Source organism: Sarcophilus harrisii, chromosome X (assembly GCF_902635505.1).
Source record: "Sarcophilus harrisii chromosome X, mSarHar1.11, whole genome shotgun sequence".
In the NCBI taxonomy this organism is placed as follows: Eukaryota; Metazoa; Chordata; class Mammalia; order Dasyuromorphia; family Dasyuridae; genus Sarcophilus; species Sarcophilus harrisii.
In genome coordinates this window covers 58,547,408-58,571,935 of record NC_045432.1, presented here as the reverse complement: position 1 = coordinate 58,571,935, position 24,528 = coordinate 58,547,408, and the positions used below count along the sequence as shown (strand labels likewise).

Sequence of the window (24,528 nt, the reverse complement as noted above, 5' to 3'; positions counted from 1 at the left end):
AGGTGTGGTCGAAGAGAAGAGCAGAAAGACCAAGTGGAGTTCAGGCTGCAGAATCCTCCAAAGAGAAAATACATACACACACACACACACACACACACACACACACACAGCCAAGGTTCCCATTTTCATGCAGCCTGAAAAGGAACAGTTTCCCAGTCTTGGTGCTCATGTGTTCTTAGAAAAATCACAATTTATGGCTCTACAATAGCTATTCTTTACGTCATCAACTCGGCCCGCCACCTAAAGTTTGGGGAAGAGTCCGTGGGTAGTGCTGGAATTTGTCTGAAGGAGCCAAGTGTTTTGACCAGCAGATGAAGAAATCCAAATAAAGAGATCATAGTAGGATAGACTTGGAGCTAGAAGAGCTTGAGAGGCCATCTGACTCAGCCCCCTCATTGGGTAAAGAACAAAAGTGGGGCCCAGACAAGGCAAGTCACTTGCCTAGGATCACACTGATGGCCTAGGACTCAAACCCATGTTCTCGGACCTCAAATCCAGCACTGTTCCTACTATAACACATTGGTTCTCAACACACACACACACACACACACACACACACAATGAGGCAATCAGCACGTACTATGTGGTCCAAGCCATTGGTACCCCTCAGACCAATACTTCCCCAAATCTTGGTGGACATGGTCTTTTCTTGATGTTCATCATTCTTGGCAGAGCTCACCCTCTTCTCTGCCCCTTTTCATGGCCCCACTCTCCTGACTCTCTTCCTACTTGCCTGTCTGCTCCTCAGTCTCACTTACTAGATCTTCATCCACATCATACCCAAGAAAAATTTCTCAGGTGAAAAAATGAGTGGAAAAAGTTCTACTGTAGCCATCTTAAACTCAACATGACCAAAACTGAAACCATGACCTTTCTCCTCAGTCCCTCCCCTCTTCTAACTTCCCTATTACTGTCCAGGGTCCTCTCAGTCATCCAGGCTCACACCTGAGGTATCATCCTGGCTTCCTCCCTCTCTCTCAGCCCCTCTGGCTGTCTACTGTAGATCTGACCTTCCCAATACTTCTTGCATAAGCCCCCTTCTCTTCTCAGATACCGCTACCCCCCGCTAACCCCCTGGTACAGGCCATCATGACCAATTGGACTTCCTAGCACAGTGGCTCTATGAACTCTACCTAGTCTACCCTCTACGGGGTTATAAAAGCTACCTTCCAAAAGAATAAGGCTGATTGTATCAGCTCCTTCTCACTTCCTATTCAGTAAACTCTAGTGGCTCTCTATCACCTCCAGGACCAATTATAAAATGTTCTGTTCAGCACTTAAAGCCCCTCCTACTTTTCCAGTCTTATACTATATATATTATATTATATTATATATATTATACTTATATATACCTTACAGTCCAATGATATTGGGCTCCTGATTGTTCCCTCCACAAGATATCTTCAGACTCTGCGCGTCTTCACCTGCTGACCCTCATTCTCTCCCTCCTCATCGACTTCTCTCAAGTTCCAGCCAAAAATCTCACCTTTTTCAGGCCAACCCCATAGGGAGTGAGTTCCCTCTATTCATTATTTCTTATTTTTCTTCACAATATCTTAATTGTACCTAGTTGTTGTCATGTTGTCCTCCCACTAGACTGCAATCTCTTTGAGAGCAGGGCTTAGCTGGTTTGGTTTAATTATTGTTGTTTAACTTTTGCACCCCAGCACTCAGCATGGTGCTGGTACCTGCTAAGTACTTAATCAGTGTTTGTTGACTTGAAACAGCCCCAAATCCCCAAACCCTGAGAAATGTACTACTCTCTAAACCACCAGGCCAGTTTCCAGCCTGACCCCCCCACAGATACCATGGATAAGAAAAACCTTTTCAAGGAAGGAGCCCGCCAACTCTTCTACCACTGAGAGGCAGGTAAGCCCAGGGAGAGCAGCATCCCTCAGACCTCCAGCTCTGCTACCAGCTTAATCCCTACCACTGCCATTGAGGGGAGCAGTGCTTGTGGAGGGGCCTCTAGAGGTGCCACTGCTATGAAGACCAGAAAAGCAAGTTCTTACCAACAAAGTTCTCAGCCCCATCAGATCGTTCGATATTGGCAACCAACGGGGACTGAGGAGGAGGGTGATTTCAGAAAAAAACTGGAAAGACTCACATGAAATGAGGAAGACTAAAATAAGCGGAAGAGATGGTGTAAGAACGATGTAAAAATGAACAATTTTAAAAGACTGGTCAATGTAAAGACCAGCCACAGTGCCAAAGGCCCGATGCTAAAGAATGCTGCCCATCTTCCGACAGAGAGGTGCAGAATGGGACGCATAAGGTAGACATGGCCAGTGTGGAAACTGGCTTTGACCTATGATGTATATTTGTTAGAAGGATTTTGTTTTTGTTTTTCCATAATGGAAGAGAAGTGAAGGTGAGAAGGAGGAGTGAGTAATTGAAAAAAAGAATTAACTTAAAAAATAAGGGTTATATTTCAAATGTTTACCATCTCAAAGAGGAGAGAGGGGAGAGAGGGAAAGAAAATTTGTAACTCAAAACCTTTTTTTAAACTAATCAAAAATTTATCTTTATATGTAATTGGGGGAAAAATAATTTTTTTTTAAAATAAGGTTTAGGCAGGAAAATAAGAAACCAATGTGATTTTATTCATGGAAATGATATTTAAGTAGATTGGTTATCATCTGCCTTCCCACTGTACCCTAAGAACCAAGAGTGGAGCCTTTCCAGGTGAAATCTCCTCCATGTGATATCTGCCACCATAGCTTTTCTATTTGTAGTCCCAGCCTTTAGTATATGATACAGTAAGTGCTTAATCAATGATTTTTCATTCATCTCACTTTCCAGATGCACACATACAAAATACCAGGTGAGCCCAGGTATCCAAGCTTCTAGATCACCGTGCCTCATTCACACAATTTACTTACTGGAAAACTGAGGTCCCAAAAGAAGCTACCAGTTGCCCATAGTCTCGTAGTTCAGTAGTGGCAGAACAAGGCCTCAAACCCGTGTTTCCAGACCTCCCATTGGGAGCTCTTTCCACTATACTAAACTGCTTCCTATTGAGGAAAACACTAATCAGACCTCCCCAAAGGAGCCTCTCCAGATAAAAATCAGAATTTAGGAAAAGAAAATGTCACAGGCAGTTTATTTGTAGTAGCTAGAAGTCCAAAGTAGCTTTCCTTCAGTTCCCATTTCCTTTCCAAAACTTCAGATTTAAAACTGAAATGCTTTGGGGCATGAACTGTGTTCTTAAATGCCACGATCAGCCAACTGTAAATTACTGAGCATACTTCCAACAGTACAAAAAATAGAGAACAGGCAGCCCACTCACCATTTCCCCTTAGGATAATAGCTCCTTTTGAATAGAAAAGGAATAATGGGTGGGCCTCCCTCGGCTGCCACTGGTAGCCCTTCCAAACAAAACAAGGAGCTAAGGGTTTGACGAAAACTGTACTTTGTACCGTCAAGATTAGATCCGTACCTAAAAAGGTTTGAAAGAAAGACGATGAGCTGCCCTACTTTCAGCCAACAGTTTTACCAGAAAAAGAGCAGCCATGTGGCACACTAGAAGGCATGAGACTTAGAGAAAACCCGTGTTCAAATCGTGGTTCCTTGACACACTACCTAGATGACATCGAGTGAATCGTTTGGTCTCTCTGGGCCTCAGTTTCCTGATTTGTAAAATATAGCTACTCAATCAGATCATCTCTAGGGTCTCTCTTCAGAACTAGGTGGCTTAGTTTTGGGCTTAGAGCCGGAAAGACCCAAATTCAAAATATGACTTTGGACATTAACTGGTTGCGTGACTCTAGGTGAGTCGCTCAAACTCTGCCTGCCTCAGTTTTCTCATCTGTAAAATGGAAATCATAACACCACCTCCCTCCCAGGGGTGTTGTGAGATCATACTGGCTAATATTTGTAAAGCAATCATCACAGTGCCTGGCACACAGCCTATGACTTTGGGAGTCCCTCTTTTTTATGTCACTTACAGATAAAAATGAAAAGTCAAATATAAAAATCTCTTTACTCCACCCAGAAGAACTGTGCTCTGGCCCAAGCTTACCTACCTAGGGTATTATGCCCTCGGGCTTGGACCAAAATATAAAGTACGCAGCACAATAGTTGGCACTTAGTAGGCACCTTCATAAATGCTCATTCCATCCCCCTATTCCACTTCGACCTTTAAAAGGGTCACAGGAAGTCAAAGATCTGGCTGCAAAAGTCAGAGGCCCCCCAGGAAAGCCCGAAGAGAAGTCTGAAGCCCCAGGGATGGCGGTGAGGGGACCACAAGGAGTTCCTGCACCAAGTTTGAGGGAATGAGATTAAACAGCAGGAGTTACTAAACCAACCAAGGCCACAGTTCAAGTCAAGGACCACCAGACTTGGGGCCGAGATAATAAAGAAGCACAGAGACACAGGGAGGAGCAAACCTGTGCCTCAATCTTCCCGAGGACCTGCGTGGAAAGAGACTCACCAATGACAAATTCTTTCCCTGCTTTGGAACAGAGAGCAAGACTCAAATTCTGGCCAGTACTCTGAAAGCTTGGAAAGGTCCTGGGAGGCCAGAATCTCCAGGAAGGCCCAGAGCTTTTCTCCTACTGGGGTGGAGGGTTGCAAGGGGCACCTATCCAGAGAAGTACCGTAAGTCTGAATGGAAAGGCCTACTGATAGGGAAGGCCCCTCGGAAAGCTGCACAACTCAACATCAAACCCCACCCCTGACATTTACTACTTCTGTTGCCTTAGAAAAATAATTTCAACCCCCCCAGGCCTTGTTTCCTCATACACAAAATGAGGGACTTGGATAGAATGGTCTGAGATTCTTACAGCTCTCGAGCAATAATCCTGGGATCTTTGGGGGGAGAGGATTCTGGGAAGTCCCATCCACAGGGGTTCCCCCCACCCACCCAGAGCAATATGAGAAGTCTGGAGAATGTTCCAAGTCCCAGAGGAAAGTAGAGGCCCAATGGAAGGGGAAATAGAGTTGGTCTGTTTCTGAGGTCAGCTATGAATCCGTGATGTTTTCCATCAGGCACAATAAAATCCTATATTCTGTACTTTGTCAGCTCAAGCCAGAGGCTCTTTTCCTTTTGTTGTGGAAACTAGATTCCAAAGGTTCCAGGGGGAGCCCTGAATGGGGGCCCAAGCCACAGACTTATTCACAGATTGAACCCCATCCAGATAAAGCCCAAATGCTGCTCTCAGGCAGTTCTAGGCCACAGGTAACACTCATATGATTAGATTCCTCATTCTCAAAAATACCTTTCTTCTAAAGAACTCCAAGTACTTGCTTCTAATCACTCATTTCTTTAATTTCCAACATTCTTGGGAGGTAGGGATAAAGTGATTATCCTCAGTTTAGAGAGAAAGAAAAGAAGGCTGGGTGGTAAACTGATTACTCCCCAGTAAGGAACTCTATACTGAGGGCAAAGAAGGATTAGAAATGAATTACAGTTAGGCAGCATTAAGCTGCCCTGCCTTTATGAATTCTAAAACAGCAGGCTTCATAATTGTGTATGAGAGAGAAAAACGGTTTGGCCCTAGAGACTACCCAGTTTTTCTCAACACAGTACAAATCTCAAACCCAAGCTTCTTCTGGAAACAAAGATCCTTGATTTTAATGAGGACACTCGATAGTCACCCGGTATTGCTGGACGATCGAGACACTAGAACACAACAGTCTTGAAAGAAAACGGTCAATAAATATCCCATGTTGGGGGAGGGGGACAGAGGGGGACGGAGTACATATAAGCAGACTGCCATGCAGAATTTAGCAGGAACCTGGGAAGAGCCACTGTATTAAAAAAAAAAAAAAAAAAAAAAGTTATTAGGAGTGACTGCCAAGAAAGGAGAATGGGCTGGTCAGAGAGCAAAGGCAAGAATGGCAGACGGGGCAGCGAGAGCGCTCCACCGGATTCCTTGGCATGTGAGGAAAAAGTGAGGATGGCTTCCAGTTACAGCAAGTGAACCATCTATGGTTAATTAGGGGACGCCAGGACAAGAAAGACACAAGAGGGGCAGAGAAGAGTTGTGAACGACAATCAATCGACAAGATTTTACTAAGTCAGGCACGTGCTAGGCACTGGGGTTACAAAGAAAGAGGTGAGATAGTCCCCGTTCTCTAGGAGTTTATCGAAGTAGTGTGTACATACACAGTTATAGGTACAATAGAAACAACGTCATATATGTTAGCAGACTTTCTAGTGTCTGCAAGGGTCAGGAGAGATGCCTCAGTGAAGGGGATGCATAGGCTGGGCCTTGGAGGAAACAAAAGAGTTCACCAATAGACCGGGAGAAGGGGATGGGGGACACCCAACCCAGATGAAGTGTTATACATGAAGAACGGCAAATAAAGGCCAATTTGGTCAGTGTGGCACGTGAGAAGGGGAGGCCCAGCCTGGCTGTAAAGGATTTGAAATATCAAACATAGCACTTGCTATCCGACCTCAGGAATCACAAAGAACCCCTCAAATTTCTCAGGTAGCGGTGACATGGTCAGACCTGAAGATTAGCTAAGTCATTCTGACAGCTGTGTGATGGCTGGAAACAGAATAGCCTTGAGGCGGGGAGACTGCTGCCACTGTCCAGGCAGGCACCTGGGAGGTGGTCATAGGGATGGAGAGAAGGGGCCGGTGATGTTAGAAACGCAAAAACATCAAGATTTACCAATTGCCTGGCTGTGTGAGAAGAACTTGGGAACCAGGATGGCTGCAAGGATGGTGGGAGGGAAATAGGGACATCTCAGAGAGTTCTGAGTCTGGAGGGAGGAGATGAGGAAAATGAGTTCCACCCAGTTTGAGCCGCCAACCAGACATAGGCAGCTCTGCAGTGTGTGACATGAGGTGGGCACTCTAGAAATACCAGGCCCAGGTCTAGATCTGGATGTCACCTGCATAAAGATGATCATTAAACCCCTAGGAGAAGAGAGAAGAGACACAGGCCAGGGACAAAGGCTAGGAGGCCACCCACAGCAGGGGGCGGTGCTGGAGGGAGATCCAAACTGGGGAGATCACAGATCTCTTGGAATGGAAAGGATCCTACTTCTGGGGTCAGAAAATCCAGGTTGTAATGGCAGCACACTGGAAGGCCCACTGAGCAACTTGCTAGTCTAGGTCTGTTTGCTCACCTAGAAACGATCTCTCAGGTTCCTTTTAGCTCTGACTTGTGGAGGTATAGTATAAAGAACACTCAAGCTGGGTTCAATCCTTAACAACCTGTGTATCCTTAAGTAATACTCCCTACCAGCCCTCTCTGTAGTGCCCAGAAACTGGAAACTGAGTGGATGCCCATCAGTTGGAGAATGGCTGAATAAATTGTGGTATATGAATAGTACGGAATATTATTGTTCGGTAAGAAATGACCAACAGGATGATTTCAGAAAGGCCTGGAGAAACTTACACAAACTGATGCTGAGTGAAATGAGCAGGGCCAGGAGATCATTATAGACTTCAACAACAAGACTATATATCGTGATCAATTCTGATGGACCTGGCCATCCTTAGCAACGAGATCAACCAAATCAGTTCCAATGGAGCAGTAATGAACTGAACCAGCTACATACACCCAGGGAAAGAATTCTGGGAGATGACTAAAAACCATGACATTGAATTCCCAATCCCTATATTTTTGTCCACCTGCATTTTGGATTTCCTTCACAGGCAAATTGTACAATATTTCAGAGTCCGATTCTTTTTGTACAGCAAAATAATGGTTTGATCATGTATATTTATTGTGTATCTAATTTATACTTTAATATATTTGACATCTACTGGTCATCCTGCCATCTAGGGGAGGGGGTGGGGGGAAGGAGGGGAAAAATTGGAACAAAAGGTTCAGCAATTGTCAATGCTGTAAAATTACCCATGTATATAACTTGTAAATAAAAAGCTATGAAAAAAAAAAAGTAATACTGCCTTCTCTGCTCTGGTCCTTAATTTCTAGTACAGATTCGGAGTCCAAAAAATTGAGTTCAAATAATGCTCACCATCTGTATAATTTCAAACAAGCCACTTGACCTCTCTGGGCCTCAGTTTCCTTATCTGTAAAAAAGAGAGAACTATATCAGATGACCTCTTATTGTAAGACTCCATGATGTCCTTGATGACTTCTAAGGTTCCTTCTGGCTCAAAATCTATGAGTCTGTGATCTTATAACAGCCACCTCCCTCATTTGATTAATCACAACATCAAGGTTTTTGCTCTTGCAGGTACTCCATCTGCACACCTACATCACAGCTCCTCCACAGTCATTGTGAATTATTACATCAAAAAATAAAGAATGAAAGAAAAGGTAGGAAGGAAGGAAAGAAAGATAAAGAAAAGAGAAAAAAAGAAGGAAGTAGGGAGGGAAGGAAGGAAGAAAAGAAAGAGAAAAGAAATAGAGACAAAAAGAAAAAAGAAGGGAAAAGAAAGGAAGAAAGAAGGAGAAAGAAGAAAGGAAGAAAGGGAAAGAAAAACAAAAGGAAGAGAAAGGAAGGAAGAAAAAAGGAATAAAGTAAGAAAGAGAAAGGAAGAAAAAGAAAGAATAAAAAGAGAAAAAGGAAGGAAGCAATAAAAAAGAAAAAAGAAGGAACAAAGAAAGATGAGATAAAGAGAAGGAGGGAAGGAAGAAAGGAGAAAGGAAAGAAGGAAGGAAGGGAAGGAGAGAAAGAGGGAAGGAAGGAAGAGGGAGGGAGGGAGAAAAGAAACAAAGAAAACTTTGATTTTGAAACGGATTTGAAAATCAGTGACTAAAAACTGCAAAGCAATACATAGGAATTTTGTGAACAGACCCAAGACTAGATCGTCTTCACTTCTCAGAATATAATTTTATAGCTTTTCCATAGCCATGGCCAATAACAAGAAATACTTATAAACTGCTGGAAAGCAAATGTGTACTTTCTTCCCAAGAATTCTTTTTGAGGCAAATGCCAGAAGTACAAGTATCTCCATTTTGCAGATGAGCAAACAGAGACTCAGAAACCTGACTACTTTCCCAGCATCACACAGGCAATAGATAGATGCCGGAGGCAGAATCTGCACACGATTCCTTCCTGACTCCAAAGCCAGTGCTTGCTCTCCGCTTCCCCACCGACCAATAATGCTTCCTAAATGGACAAAGAGAAGAAATGTTTTCTCCAGGAAGGCAAGCCCCTCTAGGAAGGGCCTCAGCCAACCTTACCTCCACAGAATTCTCTCCAGGGTCTAGCACAGATGGATGCTTCCAAGTAAGATCAGAGAATTCCAGACTCAAGAGTTGGAAGGGACTCTGGAGGCCACCCAGGCCAACCTCCTCATTTGGCTAAGGAGCAAACTAAGATTCAGAAGTAAAATGACTTGCTCAAGATCACACTGGCAAGATGCAACCTGGCAGGGACTCATTTGAACTCACATCCTCTGACTACAATCAGCGTAGCTTCAGCCACACCATGCTACCTCCTGGATGCTTAATAATTCACAGTGAGCACAGCAGGTCAAAGGTGGAAGGATCTCTTCCTTACTCTCTAAGGAGAAAGCTATACAACTTTAGGCAAATTCACCCTCTCCCGGACCCTCAATTTCCTCAGCTGTAAAATGTAGTGCTTGGCCTCCATCCCCAAGATCCCTTCCAGCTCTCGAATTCTGATCCTATCTCCCAGCATTGCACAACACAGCATTTCCTTGGCTTTCAGAGTTCCAAGAATTTGATCTCTTTCCCCACCAAACAAAAGGAGGTAAAAATATCCACCACTGATCAGCCAGATGGTCACAAAATTAGTCTCAGAGTGCAGGCCAACATGGAACACAAAGTAACACTGGGCCATATTGCCAAGGGAGCCCGGGCATTTCCTCCTCTGGGGATTCCATTAGCAGGGACTAAATTACCATTTTTCCAGGACAGCCTAACAACCAATCCTCTGTGGAAGATAGCAATCATACACATTTCTCTAGCTTTTCTTGCAAAATTTTCAAAGTGCTTTCTTTAAAACAACCCTCGAGGCCTCGGAAATACTGCAAGTATGACCGGCTCCATTTTGCAAATGAGAAAACACTGAAGATCCAGGGGGTGAAATGACTTGTCTGGGGTCATGCAGATAAAAAGTATAGGGGCCAGAATTTGGATATGGCTCTTTCTAGACTCCAAGATTAGCACTCTGCCACATGGAGTGCTTCTCAGAGCACAGAACTGGACTGGATAGATTCTATGGTTCTGGGCAATTTTAAGAGTCTATGAGCTAGTGGTCTAAAGAGAGAAAGCAGCTTCTCAGTCAAGGAGTGAATAACCCATCCATGAAAAATGTTCTATCGGACAGAATTATTCTAGTTTGTCCTGTCTGACCCAGACAGGATCATGGGATTTTAGACCTAAAAGAGACCACAGAAATCACACAGAATCTGAGACACAGATGGACAGACTCTGAGAAGTCTATTTTAAACCCCTCTCCAGAAAAATGTTATCTTCTTGTTCTCCTCCCAAAAAACCCTTTTATAGCAAACCTCACCCTATTTTCTGTACATTCTGGAAAACTACTCAACCCAATCAGAATGCTATTTAATTGCAGTACTTGGTTTTTCATTGAGTCACAGTCTTTAGTATACTCTTCCTATACTCTTCCTCCTCTTCTGACATTGAAATCGTGAAATTTCAAGTCAAAGCAAGGTCTTCTCTTTCTCAATCATGACTTCCTCCCACCCCATCCTGTCATACCCCATAATGCAACGATTATCTACCATTCTATACCTCTTGATGCAATGAGCACCCATTATTGTTATCTGTGTTACAACCTCCTCCCACTATTAAATGATATGTTCTCTTGTGGCAGGGCCTATGTCTTACTTCTGTCAATCTTGCATCTCCCTCCAGCACAGGCTGTGCAGCTAGTAGCCAGCCTAGAAGTAGGGTGTAGAAGGCAAGGTGTTAGGTGCTGAGCTCCAGATGGCATAATTTCTCACCACCACACACGTCTGAATATTTCCATATAAGTGCCTAGACTCTCACTGAGAAGCCCATCCTTGCACCTGGAAGTAGACACTCTGAGCACCATACCCCCCCCCCCACCCAATCCCTATCACCCAAAGAATTCTTATCTATTTCCCTGATCACTAGGCAGGCATTCAGATTATAAATATATTTGTGAAGGTAAAATTAAAAAAAAAGGCTTGAGGGAACTACCACTTTTTTCCCCTTCCCCATTTCCTAACCCCATTATTGAAAAAACTGGGATTAACATTCCAGGGGTTTTCAATTATTTCCAATTGATTAAAATTAGGTTAAAAGAAGCCAAAAGCAATTATGCTTTCACACACATAAAATGATTTATGTTCTAGCAAGAAGTCTTGGGGGGTGGGGAGAAAACATATATAATCCATCCAACAGGTCTCGGCTTGACTTCTGTCGGATACGTGTAGAAGAGACAAAGCATCTGTTCTACACCAGACTTGTCTGTGAGATGCTCTATTATCTTCCTGGGTTTTTGGTTTGGGCCAGCTTAATTAGAGTCTGGCTTAACTACCTGGTCAGCAAGCAGACACTCTACAGCAAAGATTCTTAGCCTGAAATCTGAGAACTTGGTTTTTTGTTTTTTTTTATTTTGATCAATATCCTTAGTTTCTTCCAAATTTTCTAAATCAGCAGCCTTTGTAAACAATTCAAGGAGCCTCTTTCAATGCTGGGCCCTAGAGAAGTGGAACTCTCAGCAGCCTTTAACACTCTCGCCAATTTAAGGGCAGCACGTGCAAAGACTGCTAGATTTGGAATCGAAGAAGCTCGGTTCAAAAAACGTTGGGCATTTTAGGAGTAGGGAAACCGAGGCTGAGAAACGTTAAGTGACTTTTTCAAGGTCACACTTTTCAGAATTCCCTCTTCCCTTGGCTTCTACGCACTGCACTAGTACCCGTTTTCTTCTCCAATTTTTCTGACCCAGCCTCTTCCAATGTCTTTTCCTCCTCCTGAAATGTTAGCACCAGGAAGGATTTATCTTTTAACTCCCTTCACTTCTCACTATGGAGTCTTGCTAAACATGCTCACTTCCTCTTATGGCTTCAACCCCTACTTCTGGCCATCCCAGACAGCTCTGATATCCTCCATTTCGCCATTTTGAAAGACCTGCCTGATGTTTCTACACTGACATCTTCCTGGCACCTCTGAAGTAACGTGTCAAAAACCAAGTTTTGTCTTGGTTTCTCCTTGTCTTTCTCCTCTTTCCTCCCAACTTTCCTATCTATTTTCATGCCAACTGTTTCTGAAGTCTCTGACAGCTCTCCCACTCACTACGTGGGTAACCTTAGGCAAATGCCTTCCTATCCCTGGGTCTCAGTTTCTTCCTATGTGAAATGAGAGGAGGTGGAAGTAAACTACAAGGCCCTGAAGGTCCTCGGGTCCCCTCCGGTTCTATTAGTCCATGACCTTATGCCATCCCTTAACCTACAGCTACCTTTTTTTCCGGAATCCCTTGGTGTCCTGCTTCCACTGCCCAGGGTCATCAGATAATTGTAAGTTCCTCTTTGATTCGAGGCCACTGGGACAACTTAACCTCAGGAATTCCTGCCAATCTCAATGTTGTGACTCAAGGCAACTTTTGGCCAGATCATCTCTCAAACTATTTTTAAAAATATGAAGAACTGTTAAAAAAAAGAAACAGGCTCATGACATACCATTTGCCATTTTTGTCTTCTCCTTTTTGCAATTAATTAACAGGTAATGGGTGTCAAAATTATTCAACACTAAATGGAGAGCTTTAGATGGAGCACAAAAATAGACAGGTATTTTAGCCAAAGTCACCTTTAAAAGGGGTGAGAGGAGGGGAGACTCTGCCTTTAAGTAAACCTGCTTAAGTAAGGAAACTCAGAGGCCTCATTACCAAAGGCAATTTTGGGGAGGCCACAGCAATTCCAGAAGTTCACCCACTGAGGCATGTGTGGGGGGCATAATTTATAATCCCAATAATTCCAATGAAGGAAGTTTTCACAACAATCACATTAGAGCTCCCTGAGACTCAATGTTATACCTTTTGATTCCTTAATTTCTCTTCTTTTCTTAAGCTGAAATGACACTTCTTAAAGCATGTTTCTTCCCCTGAAACTCTTGTGTTTTACACAATGTTCTAATGCTCATTTTTGCCATATGAAGCTGACCAGTGACCAATATCAATCTCACTTTGAAGATCAAGAAATTAAGGCATGGAAAAGTTAAAACTGACCCAAATCACACAGCCAACAACAGATCTTTCAGATTCTGGGCTCAGTGTCCTGGCCAAAAGCTTGCAATGTATTGCAATTTCACTTCATTCCAAATGCTTCTGGTTTTAATAGCTTATATAAAATATTTTCTTTTAATGGTCACATAAAACCCCATATACTGCCTTGTGAGTTAGTAACAGAGCGAATCATTAGGACTTTGGGTCTCTCTCCTGCCAAGTTTGTTGGTTCCCTGCATTGCCACAAGCTGAAGTCCTCAAGAGAGCACCTTCTCCCAATGCTCTGTTTCCTAGGTCCATAGGCAGTCTATGGCTCAGAAGCACCGAATTTGGGCTTAAGCCATCCTTTCAGTCTCAAGTGGAAATGGATCTCCATCTCAGACTGGCAGGAGAGTCAAAGGTTTTTCCTTTTCTTCCACTAATGCGTTAAAACAAACAAAACTTCACCTTTCTGCCATCAGGTGGCCTCTCTGTCAGTTATTCCCCATACCAGCTGCAGGAAGTGGATTTCCTGGGATATCTGACTAGCAACACTGGGCTTTCACAACCAAAACATAACTTGGGCAGCATGTGAGATCGGAGCTGACCCTAGAAAAGGGCCTCCTCGGAAGACACTTCAAAACCGACTTGAGAAAATAAGCATAGAAATACCTCAAGTATTATAAAACTTAATTTCACTTTATATTACAACACATCAACGACAATGACTATTTATGGAGCATTCCTTAAGCGCAAGACATTATATGCCATTAAGAAACTTTAAAGGTCGTGAAATTATATACAGATGCCCGTTAACAATGGTATCCTTGGGAAATTATTCCATTCAAAATCAAAGTTCCTTTTTGAATGTGAACATATAGCTATCATCAGCAGGCCACAAATTACTATTGGATTTATTTCTTGTTGTTCTCTATGTGCTGGTAATAGATGAGTAAAATTAATTAGGTAAGTTAACTCTTGACTTGCCACAACACCCAAGGAGAAATAATTGTCACTCAATTCCACAAACATAACATTTTTTTAAAAGCACTTTCTGTAAAAGCTATACAATATATATAAATACACAATAGGCACAAATATATTTTCACTTGTGTGTGAATGGCTGCCACATGGTTTGCCTATCTACAATATTTCAAAGCTGTAATAGGATTCCTTGCTGTTCTCAAGCTCTGAGGTCCCGTCCTTCCTATTTCCCAGCTTCATTCCTGCAAACAATCCACAGCAGCCCTAAAGAGCAAGAGCTGCTCTTTCTCTCATAATGGATATTTTGTTTGTATCTTTCCTGGATTAGAAGAAGCAATTCAATCTTTCCTCTATAACCCTGACAGCCTAAAACAGACTCGAGCATTAAAATCAGGAGACTTCTTGGCTCCTAAGTCTGTTTGGGGTTGGCCAGCCTTTTGTAACAGTGACATTAGTTAATGCCAGAAAGTGCTATGCACTTTGGGGCAGAGAACCTGGTTTGGGCCTAGGCTCTGGCACACACCAGCTGGGGGATTCTGGATAAATCCCGTCTCTTGTTCTACCTTAAAGAGAAAATAAGCTTCTTGAGGGCAGGATCTGGGAAGAAGTTTGGGATTTTTTCTTTTTGGCCTTTCGTTGTATTCCCAGTGCCTGGCACACAGGCCTTGTTGATTTGACTACCTCAGTACCCTATGGACCTGTTTCTACCTTCTGCTCTCCTGTATTAGCTGCCATGTCATCTTGGTCTCTTCCCCAAGGAAATCATGGCCAAGTTTACAAAAGCTCCAATGTTTGTCCAAGTCACAGAGCTGGGTATTCTGCCCTGAAACAAAGTTGTTTTTTCCCTAGGATATCGCACTGCCTCTTTAAAGAACATCGAGGATAAATCTGAGAGCTTTTCTGATCTTTTTTTTTAATGACAATACTATGGGTGCATGGGACAGGAAGGCTATGGGAAGAAAGGCAAAATAAGATTTATCTTGCCAATTGTTGTACTCCTCAAGGAAATTGGTTAAAATGGTCATTTCTGTGACCCGAAAAGCCAGAAAACGACCGGAAAGTAGAGACAAAGTGGTCAGAAAATCTGGGTTCTATTTCTAGCCGTGCCATTTACAACTTGTGGGACGTTGGGTAAATCTTTCTGCAAGTTGGCTCTCTGTTGGTTTCCTCCACTAAAGAATTTGGATGCTAGACTAGATGCCCCTAAGCCCTCTTCAGCTCTAGATCTAAAAGCTTCTAAAGCAATTTGAAATTTGCAGGCTACTAGGTAGTCCTGAAGAAGTCTCTCCTCCTAAGTCTCAGTTTCTTCATCTGTGAAATGGAGCAATCATTCTTTCACTACCTACCCCACAGGGTTATAGTGAGGTAATCTCAAAGTACTAGAGCAATATTGTTTGTGAAACAAACTTCAAATAGTTCCAGCTTTGGGCCCCTACAGTTAGAACTCACTTCGTGCAACAGGCATGCTCTGAGCCCAAGTGAAGTTGTTAGAAATCAAATCCTAGTTTGAATACAACAGGAGGGCTGTGTATTTAAAGGCCCCCTGGGACGAATCCTATTGTAAACCTCCATCCAGTGGCTACCAATGGTTCCAGAAGCAAACTCAAAATTCTGTTTGGCATTCAAAGCCCTTTATAACCAAGGTCTGGTATTTTTTCTTCTCTGGATATCCCCATTCCTCGAATGCTCTCTCCTCTGCTCTGACTATAGCCCTCCCTGATTAGAATCCCCAATTCTACAGGAAGCTTTCTTCTATCCCCTCAATTCCAATGCTTTTCTCTCCATTAATTGTTTTCTGTTAATTCTGTATATAGTTTGTTTCGGATATATTTGTTCACATGGCGTCTCTCGTGTTGCACTGTAAGCTCCTGGAGGAGTGGGGGTTTTTTGCCTCTCTTTTTGACCCAGCACTTAGCAGGGAGCCTGGCAGATAACAGGTGCTTAATAAATGTGTACTGAATTGAATTAAAATGAACCACATGATGTTTAGGGAATTCTGAGTCTCACATAGCAGATTCTTTTAAAGCAAGGTTCACCTGTACAGTATTTACATTCATTCAACATGGCAACTCAATATTCAAAAAAAAAAAAAAAAGTCACAGTTCTCATTATAAAACCTTTCATTTCTTTAGCCCTGGAAGATCTATTCCAAATTGCGTGGTCTCTCCAACCGTGCAGGACTCCAGAAAACTGCAATGACTGTGGCAGAAACTGCCCATTGATTACCGAAGGGTAGAAAAAAGAGCTTATTGGAACAAAATGGAAATTGGATCGGGAGCTCTAGTTCAGAGAATAGAAACTCCTGATGGCAAAAAGAAATGTGAAGAGAGGTCTTTGTTTAAATTTCACGAGTTAATAACCAAGGGAGGAGGGAGGGTGTTTTGTTTTGGTTTTCATACCGTCCAACAACAGAAAACAAGGCAAGGGGTAGCAATCTGTGAGTTTGGAAAGATTATTTTAAAACTTGAGGGGATTGGGGTCCAGTCATTTTTACTCAAATAAGGCCAATTCCTCACGTAGAGTTTACTTGCTTATGTGTGTGCCTCGGGGTGGGGAGTGGGAGGAAGTATGGCAGAGGTCAAAGTAATCGCTTCCTCTCACAAAGCTAAAAGCAGTCTTGCGCCAGTCGGTCTCACTGGGGGCTGACCACAGTCTTGGCTTAAAGCTGTTTAACAAAGTATTTACAGCAAGGAGCTAAATGGCTTTTGGAAGCTGTATTATATCAGACTCACTCATCTGTGACCCCACTGGGGATTTTCTTGGGAGAGTCACTACAGCGGTTTGCAATTTCTTTCTCCCATTCATTTGAAAGATGAGGAAACTGAGGCACACAGGGTGAAGTGACTTGCCCAGGGTCACACAGCTAGTTAGTGTCTGAGGCTGGATTTGGACTCTTGTTTTCCTGACTCCCGGCTTGTCACTCTAGCTACTTGTACCACGTATGAGTCTAACTCTATCAGATTCCACCTTCTCCCCCAGCCCCTCCACCCCCACGCTACGAAAACATAAAACATTCCGGATGCTGGCAAAGCTATTGTGGCCTAGACCTTTCTTTGGTGTCGTCATTCGGTAGAAGTTCTATGTAGAAACACTGAATTTCGAGGCAGTCACTCAACTGAATGACTTTGAGCTAGTCATCTCACCTCTTCCTGCCTTCTTCTCGTTATCAGTAAACTAAAGGGGCTGGATTGCATGACCTCTGAGACCTCCTCCCACTCTCAATCTAAGATTCTCTTCTTCTAAGGCAGAAAGCAGACCCGGTGTAATGTCCAGTTTCTGGGCACTACAAAGAGGGCTGGTAGGGAGTATTACTTAAGGATACACAGGTTGTTAAGGATTGAATGTTTCTGCCGTGTGGCAAGCATGGCGTTGGGGGCCGGGAACCCCAAGCCCAAAAGAGTCCCTGGGAACGTGATGGTCAGGCGGGGCGCCAGGGTTGCCCAGCCTGCCGTAAACGAGCCCCCGGGCTTCCAGCGGGGTTAGGAGATCTCAAGGATGGAATGGGAATCCTTCCACCTCCCTAACATCTGGGCCCACCCCCCCCCACCTCCGCCCTTCAGCTGCGGCTCCAAAAGCCTGAGAAAAGGAGACCCTATTCCCAAGGGCCCTCCCCACTTTCCCTAAGTCCCAGACATCTGCTCTCCCTCCCGTCGGCCTTTCTCCAGGGATACAGGGAAGAGGGAGGGAGGCACTTCCATTTATCACAAACACACACTCAGACTCCGCCCCGGGTTATCGAATCTCGAACATCTCTCCGGAGCCGTCCCCCCTCCCCCCCCCAGCTACTTAAAAGTGGTTTTGAGAAATTAAACCGAAAGAGCAGTAAAGGCAGCCTGTGCTTCATGCCCCTAGAGAAAGATTGTAGCACTTAGTGCTTTCTTGGGCGGTCCGTGCTTGGGCGGGAGAGGAATCGGACCCTACGAAAAGAAAAGAGCGGGGAAGCGACAAAGGCGCGGCGAACGCCAGCGGGGCAGAGCCGAGGCCCCGGGCCGCTTCAACTCGTCCAACTTGGCAGCGTCTGCCCCAGGCCCGGCCCCCTCTCCCGTTCTGCCTGGTGCTGTCGGGCCTCCCCACGGGAAGCCTCCCGGTCCTCCACGTTCATCCCTCCATGCGAGCCTCCCGGGAATCTCGGGAGGCCTCGATTGAAGCCCTCCCTCCAAATCTCCATGTGCCTCAGTTTCCCTCTCTGGAACGTTCCCTCGACCCAAAGCCCACGTGCCCACTGAGCGGCGAACTTTGGCGCCGCTTTCCCTCCCCAGATGAGCCTGGTACCCGGACAAGCCCCGGGAGATGCGAGTGAGAGGAGCGAAGGGGCGGGAAGCACGGAGGGGGGTGTCGGGCAACTTGGGTCAGCGGAGCGGGCCGACGAGCAAGCCCTCGGCCGGGCCCCCGCTTACCGCGGTGGAACCGGAGGAGGACGCGATGTACACGCGAATCACCATCCTGAGGGCGGCGGCGGCGGAGGCGGCGGCGGAGGAAGCGGCGGTGGCGACGGCTTCTGGAGAGGCTCCGCTGAGTCCTGGGGCGGCGGCGACGGTGGCGAGGAGGAGAAGGAGAAGGAGGAGGAGGAGGAGGAGGAGGAGGAGGAGGAGGGGGAGGGAGGAGGAGGAGGAGGGAGGAGGAGGAGGAGGAGGAGGAGGAGGAGGAGGTGGAGCCGCGCGACCCGGCTGCAGGAACTGCTGGGACGGAGTAGAGGGCCCCGTGAGGCGCGCGCCCAGCCCCGAAGGGAGGTCGGGGGCGGGGCCAACGCGCAAGCCCCGCCCCCTCAGCCTCCCCTCCGGCCTGTCCCGGCAGCGCTGCGGTCCGGAGCCAGGAAGGCGCAGGCACGTTTGCATGTTTTCTAAATTGCTTGGGGGAAAAAAAAATAAATAAATAAATAAAGCCGCCACCACCACCCCCCCCCAGCCCCCACCCCGAGCCACCTGTGGATCTCGGAGAACAGCGCGAGAGCTGAGGAAATGGCCCGGGTTCTGCTCTAGGGACAGAAGTAATCCCAAGAATGGGTACTGAGCGATCAAGTACTGCCCCCCCCTCCCCAAAACACCCCCCAAAGGGCTAGCTACAAGTTCGGCCTTCGGAAAATTTCCAAGCCTGCTTAAAGAACCAGCTCCTGCTGGGTTTGAATCCCATCATCCGGGCCAAGCCTTGGACGGCGCAGTCCCCCCACTGACGGAGAAAGCAAACCAAAACTCTTATTTAAAAAAAACCAAGAAGACAAATTCTCATGCGGGCCTTGGCCCAAAACGGTAGTGATTCTTTTGCATATTGAGTCCCTCACATCTCTGTCTTCTGCTCAGTGACCTGCTTCCTCAGCAACCTCCTCATCCACATCCTCTGGAATCATTTTGGACCCTGCCTCAATCAAAGTTCTTAAGTCTCTTGACTTTCTTGCTTTCTTTGTCATGACGCCCCTTTCATAACAAGAACTGTTGTCTTGGTTCTGCTCGTTTCACTCTGCATCAATTCAGACTAATCTTCTCGGTTTCTCAGAAACTGTTCCCTTGGAATGTTGCCTGCAAAGAAGCCAGAGTCACTGGCTTGCAGAGTACTTGGAAGAGGATAGAACAAGAACACTAGAAACATAGGATGGGTCCAGCTTGTGAGGGGCTGGAAAAGCCAAATAAGATTTTTCTGTTTGAATGTAGAGGTAATAGGGAAGCACTGGACTTTATGGAGGAAGTGGTCAGATTCATACTGAATGGAAGATGGACTGAGGATGGAAGATAAATGAGTGGAGTGGGGGAGATTTAAGGCAAGGACATCAACCAGCAGGCTATCGTGCTAGTCCGAGCGTGAGGTGATGGGGGCTTTCACCATGGTGGTGACAGTATTAGAGAAGAAAAAGTGATATGTACAAGAGATATTACTTTTAAAGGTAGAATAAACAGGACATAGAAACACATCAGTTGGGAGTTAGGGCTGGTGAGAGTGATTGTTACTGGGAAGACTATTGCTCTTTATAGTAATAAAAACTAGGAAAGAAGAGGATTGAGAGAAGGGAGGATAATGAGTTTGGTTTTTGATATGTTCAGTTTAAGCTGTCTTCCAGACATCCAATTAGGGATGTCCAATAGGCAGCCGGAGATGAGACTGAAGGGCAAGAGAGAGAGCCAAGGGCTAGACAAATAGATCTGAGAATCATCTGTGTCAAGATGATAATTGAATCCATGGAAGTTGATGAGATCATCAAGTGTGATTAAATAGAGGGAGCAGAAAGTTGGGCCCAGGACAGAGCTTTGGGGGGGGGGGAAGGGAACCTGTACTTAGTGGGCATGACTTGGATGAAAATCCAGCAAAGGAGACAGATAGGAGGGGAAGTTAGAGAGAGGAGTGTCACAAAGAAGAGTATCACGGGAAAGAAAATTATCAACAGAAGGATGAGACTTGAGAAAAGGCCATTAGATGGGCAGCTAAGAGATCATTGATAAGGTTGGTGACAGTACTTTCAGTTGAATGATAAAGTTGGAAACCAGACTGCAGAGAGTTTAAAGGAGAGTAAAGGAAGAAAAGTGGACTTTTGTCCTAGTTGTAAACAGCCTTCTTGTGGAATTTATCCACAAAAGGAAAGAGACATATAGAATAATAGGTAGCAGATCAAGTGAAGGTGTTTTACAGATGGAGGAGAGATGGATGATTGTGTAGGCAACAAAAAAAGATCCAATAGGCAGGGGGAGATTGAAGATAATGGGGACTGTAGAGATGGTAGAAAGGGCAATCTACCAAAGAAATGCAATTCCTGAAAGATCTGGCTAGAAAAGTTTCAGGTACACACATGGTGACGAACTAGTTGTTGTTCAAACACTAGCATAGGGAAGTTCAGAGAGGCTTTTTCACAGGTTGACTGTGGGGTGATGAGTTTTTTAGCTATAGCAATTTATCGCCATGGCTGTCAGCTCATAAAGGGGTCCAACTGCCTCAGAATAGGCATGGAAATGGATACAATCACAGAACAAATCCTCAAAGGATAGTGTTTGAAATAGCCAATCAGTCACTGTCATTGATTCTCCCATGTGAAACTTCCTTCAGATGTTCTTATTGCTTTGGGTTCCCATTCTTATTATCCTTGTCTAGACTATTCACCTCAATTCTGTATTATTACGACCAATTAAATGACTTCACATACAGTAGCTATGGTGCTTTACTGTCTAGGAACCACTTTCAGGTACATGAGCTCATTTGATTCCCACAACAACCTTGTGGTACAAAAACCATTCTTTTACCATCCTCAAGATGAGAACACAGAAGCTCACTGATAACAAATGACCAGCCCAATGTCACACAGAGCTGAGACCAGCAACCAAAGAGCCTCCCCAGTTCCACAGGTGCTCTGAAGTGTTTCAGGATCTTCCCAACTCTCTCACAATTCCAATCTTATGTCCTACATACATTATGTAACTATGAAAAAACAAGAACTTACAATGTTCTTTACTGACGGCAAGTCTCAACTCTTCTACAAAGTTTTCAAGGCCTTCCATGATCTCACCTAACCTTACCTATCCACCTTACTCTCCCATTACTCTCCAACAATATGAGAGAGAACCCCAAGTACTATAAATGGGAAAAAGTGGATATTTTCTCCACTCGCCTTAAAACAATGGACTAAATAGCCAAAGGTAAAGGCAAGAGAAAAGGAGAAAGGAGATATGAAGAATATTACTGTCCATCTAAAAAATCAGATTCGTTCTCACCTCCACAGTTTTCTTCACATTCTCCCTGTTTTCATGCCCTTTCTTTCCCCCTCCTCTCAGTCTGTAAAAACCCTGCCTATCTTTTAATGGCTCAGCTCCAGTTCCAACTTCTCCTGGCTACTCTAAGCCACAGGGAACTCTAGCTTCTCCGCCCTCCCTCCCCACACATAGTATAATTGTATCACTCCTCTTTTCCAGATTGTATGCTTAGTTAATTCCTTATGTATACATGCCTCATCTTCCCAGCAGACTTTGAGTTCTTTCCTTTATAATCCTCTACAGCCAGTACTTAGTGCCCAGAATGTGCCCCATCTTCCTTTCTCTAATTGGTTCAGGGATATACCTCTTCTCTCTCTAATTAAGTTAAAGTTCCTTGAGGGTTAGAACTATATTGTTCTTGCCTCCCCCTAAACATTTCTCAGGGCTGGAGTATTAAGCTGAGACCTAACAGTGCTGAAATGAGCTAGAGAGGCAGATTTTCAAGGAGACAAGAGAATGGGGTATGAGGTGATGTAGTATCTAGGATGGGAGAAAGCTGCTGCAAATATTCATGTGAAAATAAGAAGAATCCTAGAAAGGAAGGTGAAAACTCAACTCACGGATAAGAATAGGATCTTCAACAGGAGCTGAAGCCAGATATATAGTTGGAAAGGAAAACAGAAAAGCATAAAGGGAAAAAGGAGGGCTATATTATCAGGCTACATTGAAGATATGAAGATATAAAAGATAAAGGACTGAGCTGATTGGCCTATTGGACCTATCTTATCACTGAGCAAAATACTGAAGAAATTAGAAACACACTTTTTACTTAAAGCAGCAAAAGCATGTGTCTGTATCTCTCAAAAAGAAAATTCCCAATGGAATAACATATTGAAGAAATGATATCATGTAACATGACAATTTCTGACTTATACAAACTATGAAGCATCAACCCAAACAACTAACTAGCCAAGAAATCAATTTTCCTTGGAAAAGTAATAGCTCCCAAGGCCCCTCGAAAAACAGCTTCTGTAATGTAAGCTGAATATAGGGCAAGCAACTAATCACAGAGCGTTTGTGAATACAGCTCGGCCTCTCTGTCTGACGTTCGCTCCCTCTGTTCGAGAGACGTGCCATTTCAATTGGTAGCAGACTCTCTCCACTGTCAATGAGATCTAACAGTAATGGAAGATGGCTGACTTCACTTACCTAGACATCGATCAGAGCAGTGGCATAAAACTTCAATAGAAATGGATCTGCCATTTCTATTGTATGTATGTATTGACATACATATCAATGTATGTCAATGATATACATTGACTTAGAAAATCACATATTAACATCATCTGTGTTCTGTTGGGTTTTTACTTCTTTTGCTAAATATTTCCCAAGGATATTTGAGTCTGGTTTACCCATACTCCACAGTGACCTGTGACCTGGGTACTTGACACCTCTGTGTTAAAATTCCCCTTTGGGGAGGCAGAGCAACTAATAACTTCATGGCTTGCTTTAATGATCATTTCATGTGCCAAAAGGTAAAAGGACTCAAAATGGATAATTCTATTGTGGATCTGAATCTCATCAGTAAGGAGAAGCCGGGAATGATGGGTGGGAATGATGAAAAGCTTGGGGAAAGTTACCACTCTGTCTTAATATCTGTAATAAAGAAAGCAAGAAAACCAAGAAGAATCTGACACACACATGCTAAATTTTGGAAGAGCAGATTTTCAAGAGTTCAGAGAAAAAATAAATAGGATTCTTTATGGACTAATATTCTACTGGAGAAATTAACCCAGGAGGGATGGGCAGATCTCAAGAATGAACTTCCAAAGACATAAAGAAAAATATTCAATAGATGGAAGAAAAGAAGAAGGTATCTAAAGAGGTTGAGGTGGATACAGAGAGAACTCATGAACCAGCTTAGATTTTTAAAAGACATCAATACCCACACCTATAAAGATGAACATAAAAGATGGAAGTATAATGAAGAATGAATACATAGACGCGGCATGGTCATATAATAATGGCATCGGGAAAGATGAAACAAAATGAACTAAGAATGCTAAGGATTTTTTTAAGTTTCTTTTTTTAAAAGTTCTGTTACAAAAAAGAGGAAACTCGAAGAAAGAAAACTTTTCCTCAGGGCCATTGGGACAATGATAACAGATGACAAAAATGAAGGAAAACAGAGGTGCTTAACTCTTATTTTATGTCTACATTTTCTGCCAAAGAGAATTCTCTTTGAACTGGAAAGAACAGAACCAAAATGACTTAACAGGGAGTTGAAGACCAGGATAAGAAAGGATATAAGAAAGTAAGAAAGATAGTAAGAGAGAGTCAAACTCCCCTTAACTAAGTCCAAGTTATGTAGCCTGGAGAAACTGTGACGCAAGATACTGAAAGATGTAATTGCTAAACCATTATCACTGACTTACTAATTTCTTTTTATTCTGGCTTGGATGAATACCATTCCCTTCAAAAAGATAGACATTTCCTTGGGTAAAAAAACTAGAACAGAAAAAGAAGACTATATGTGAAAGTGTGAATCTCTGTTTTCCACAGCTTGCTTTATATATCTCTCCTAGTTAGCACAGTACATAGTATTGGGCCTGGCGCCAGACCTGACCTCAAATCTGACCTCAGGCACCTAAGGGCCTGTATCTCCCCGGGCAAATCACTTAACCCCTGTTTGCCTTAATCCACTGGAGAAGGAAATGGCAAACCATTCCAGTATCTTTGCCAAGAAAACCCTATGGACACTATTGGTATGCTTCGGTTCATGGGGTCA

General features: G+C 44.0%; 1 protein-coding gene across 1 annotated transcript in view; it reads right to left on the bottom strand.

Moving 5' to 3' along the window:
• SH3BGRL (SH3 domain binding glutamate rich protein like) overlaps positions 1 to 18,802 on the bottom strand; it is an 87,465-nt gene extending 68,663 nt beyond the window's left edge. The window contains exon 1 of the mRNA XM_031944629.1: positions 18,471 to 18,802. Within this exon, the coding sequence (XP_031800489.1) occupies positions 18,471 to 18,515 (45 nt within the window). The 5' untranslated portion in view covers positions 18,516 to 18,802. The remainder of the gene's footprint in view (positions 1 to 18,470) is intronic.
• Positions 18,803 to 24,528: the final 5,726 nt, after the last annotated feature.